General features: G+C 38.2%; 1 protein-coding gene across 1 annotated transcript in view; it reads right to left on the minus strand.

Annotated features, from left to right (window-relative positions):
* Positions 1–1,770, minus strand: part of slit3 (slit homolog 3 (Drosophila)) — a gene marked incomplete in the record, with an annotated part of 256,337 nt that overhangs the window by 32,638 nt on the left and 221,929 nt on the right. The window contains 1 exon segment of the mRNA XM_014001945.1: positions 533–604. Coding sequence (XP_013857399.1) covers positions 533–604 — 72 coding nt within the window.

A 1,770-nucleotide genomic window follows, 5' to 3' on the forward strand; every position in this document is an offset into this window, starting at 1 on the left:
TTTTTTTTTTTTTTTTTTTTTCCTTGGCGTCTTGTTTCCCACATGCATTATTTGTGTATATCCATGCTTGTGTGTGTAGCCGCTTGTAATGTGTGGGGGTGGTCGGACCGAAATCTTCACATGCGCGCTCTGTGTGTGCACACGCAGGCAGGTTTTTTTAGACAGAGGGTGGACAACCAAATGGATGACCGAGAGAAACAGAGGCTGAAAGTCGATTCATCAAACACAACCCTGGGTGAAGGGAGAGAAAAGGAGGGGACGATGGATGGACAGAGACACGCAGCGTGACAGAGAGATGCCAGAGCATGCAGATAGAGAGAACGTATTCAAGAGATGAGAAACCGTCAGTTTTATCTCTTTAAACAGCCTGAATCAACTAATGATTTGGCCACTGTGACTGGGTCCTAACATGCCACCTGGCTTGAATTCAGAGAAGTGATTAAAGTTGCATTTAGCTCGGTAATATAACCAGCCGTGGAGGTTTTGAATAATGAATTCACTGCGACACTTGTGGACGAAGCGTGCTACTCACAGCAGGCGAAGTGACTTGAGCCCAGTAAAGGCATGGACCGGGATGCAGCGAATCTGGTTATAGCTCAGGATGCTAGAAGAAAAACAAACACACAAAGCTGATGGAGGACGTAAACAAAAAAAATAAAAAAATAAACAAGATTCAGTGTTCAACCTGTATACAACGTTTGAAAATATTGGAAAATAGCATAAGAGCACAATCAAAGTGAGAAAAAAAATGAAACGAAGAGCAAGGGGAAAAGCTAAGGTTTTTGAAAATTCAAACATAAGAAACAGCAGCTTTTTTAACAAGAAAATAGGTTTAATAGTAAAGAATCAGATCACTTTAGAAGAAAACTATAAAAAAGAAAGGGTGTTATTATTACCTTTAAACATTAAAGGGGTTAAGGCAGTTTTCCTTTACTTTTTAGTTTTAAGTGGCAGAGATATTTGAAAAATGAACTCGACTGCCAATAAACCAATAGTGTGCGTGGAAAAAAAATAAATGTGGGAAGTCAAATGTTTTCTTCTCTCCTACAACCGTTGGTTCTTCAAGTGTGTTTTTAGGCAAGGCACAGAAAGTGTGATGCTCTTAGTGGACTGACACCAATCCGTGGTTGCAACGTTCAGCACTCAAAGGTACGTTGGTGCAACCGTAWGAAACATAAAACTGGCCGTTACTGGAAAAGAACAAACATTCTCTGTCCACTTTGCCTAGACATGCAAATTCCTGTGATTTTATGCTATGTAATGTCTTTTAAACCTAAAGCTCAAAGATAAACATACAATCTTTGACCAGATCAAATGGAAAAAGGGGAATTTTATTTAGGACTGAAGGCCAATAAATTGAAAAGGAAGAAAGTGGGAAACAGAGAAAGAAGGCACAAAAGCAAATGCAGTTAAAAGCTACAAAACAAACAAAAAATAGACTAGGGAAAGATAAAAAATGTGTCAGGTATGTAGGAAATATTGCACAAGAGAAGAGTATGAAAAAAGAGGGACAAAAGTGATGTCAAATACAGCGGGTAAAATAAGTATTGAACAYGTCAACATTTTTCTCAGTAAATGTATTACTAGAGGTGCTAATGACATGAAATTTTCACCAGATTTCGGTAACAACACAATTGATCCATACATTCAAAGAAATCAAACCATAAATGTCCAGAAATTAAGTTATTTGTAACAATGTGGAATGGCACAGGGAAAAAAGTATTGAACACATGAAGAAAGGGAGGTGTAAAAAGGCATGGAAAGCCAAGA

The sequence above is a fragment of the Austrofundulus limnaeus genome, unplaced genomic scaffold (assembly GCF_001266775.1).
Source record: "Austrofundulus limnaeus strain Quisiro unplaced genomic scaffold, Austrofundulus_limnaeus-1.0 Scaffold11, whole genome shotgun sequence".
In the NCBI taxonomy this organism is placed as follows: domain Eukaryota; kingdom Metazoa; phylum Chordata; class Actinopteri; order Cyprinodontiformes; family Rivulidae; genus Austrofundulus; species Austrofundulus limnaeus.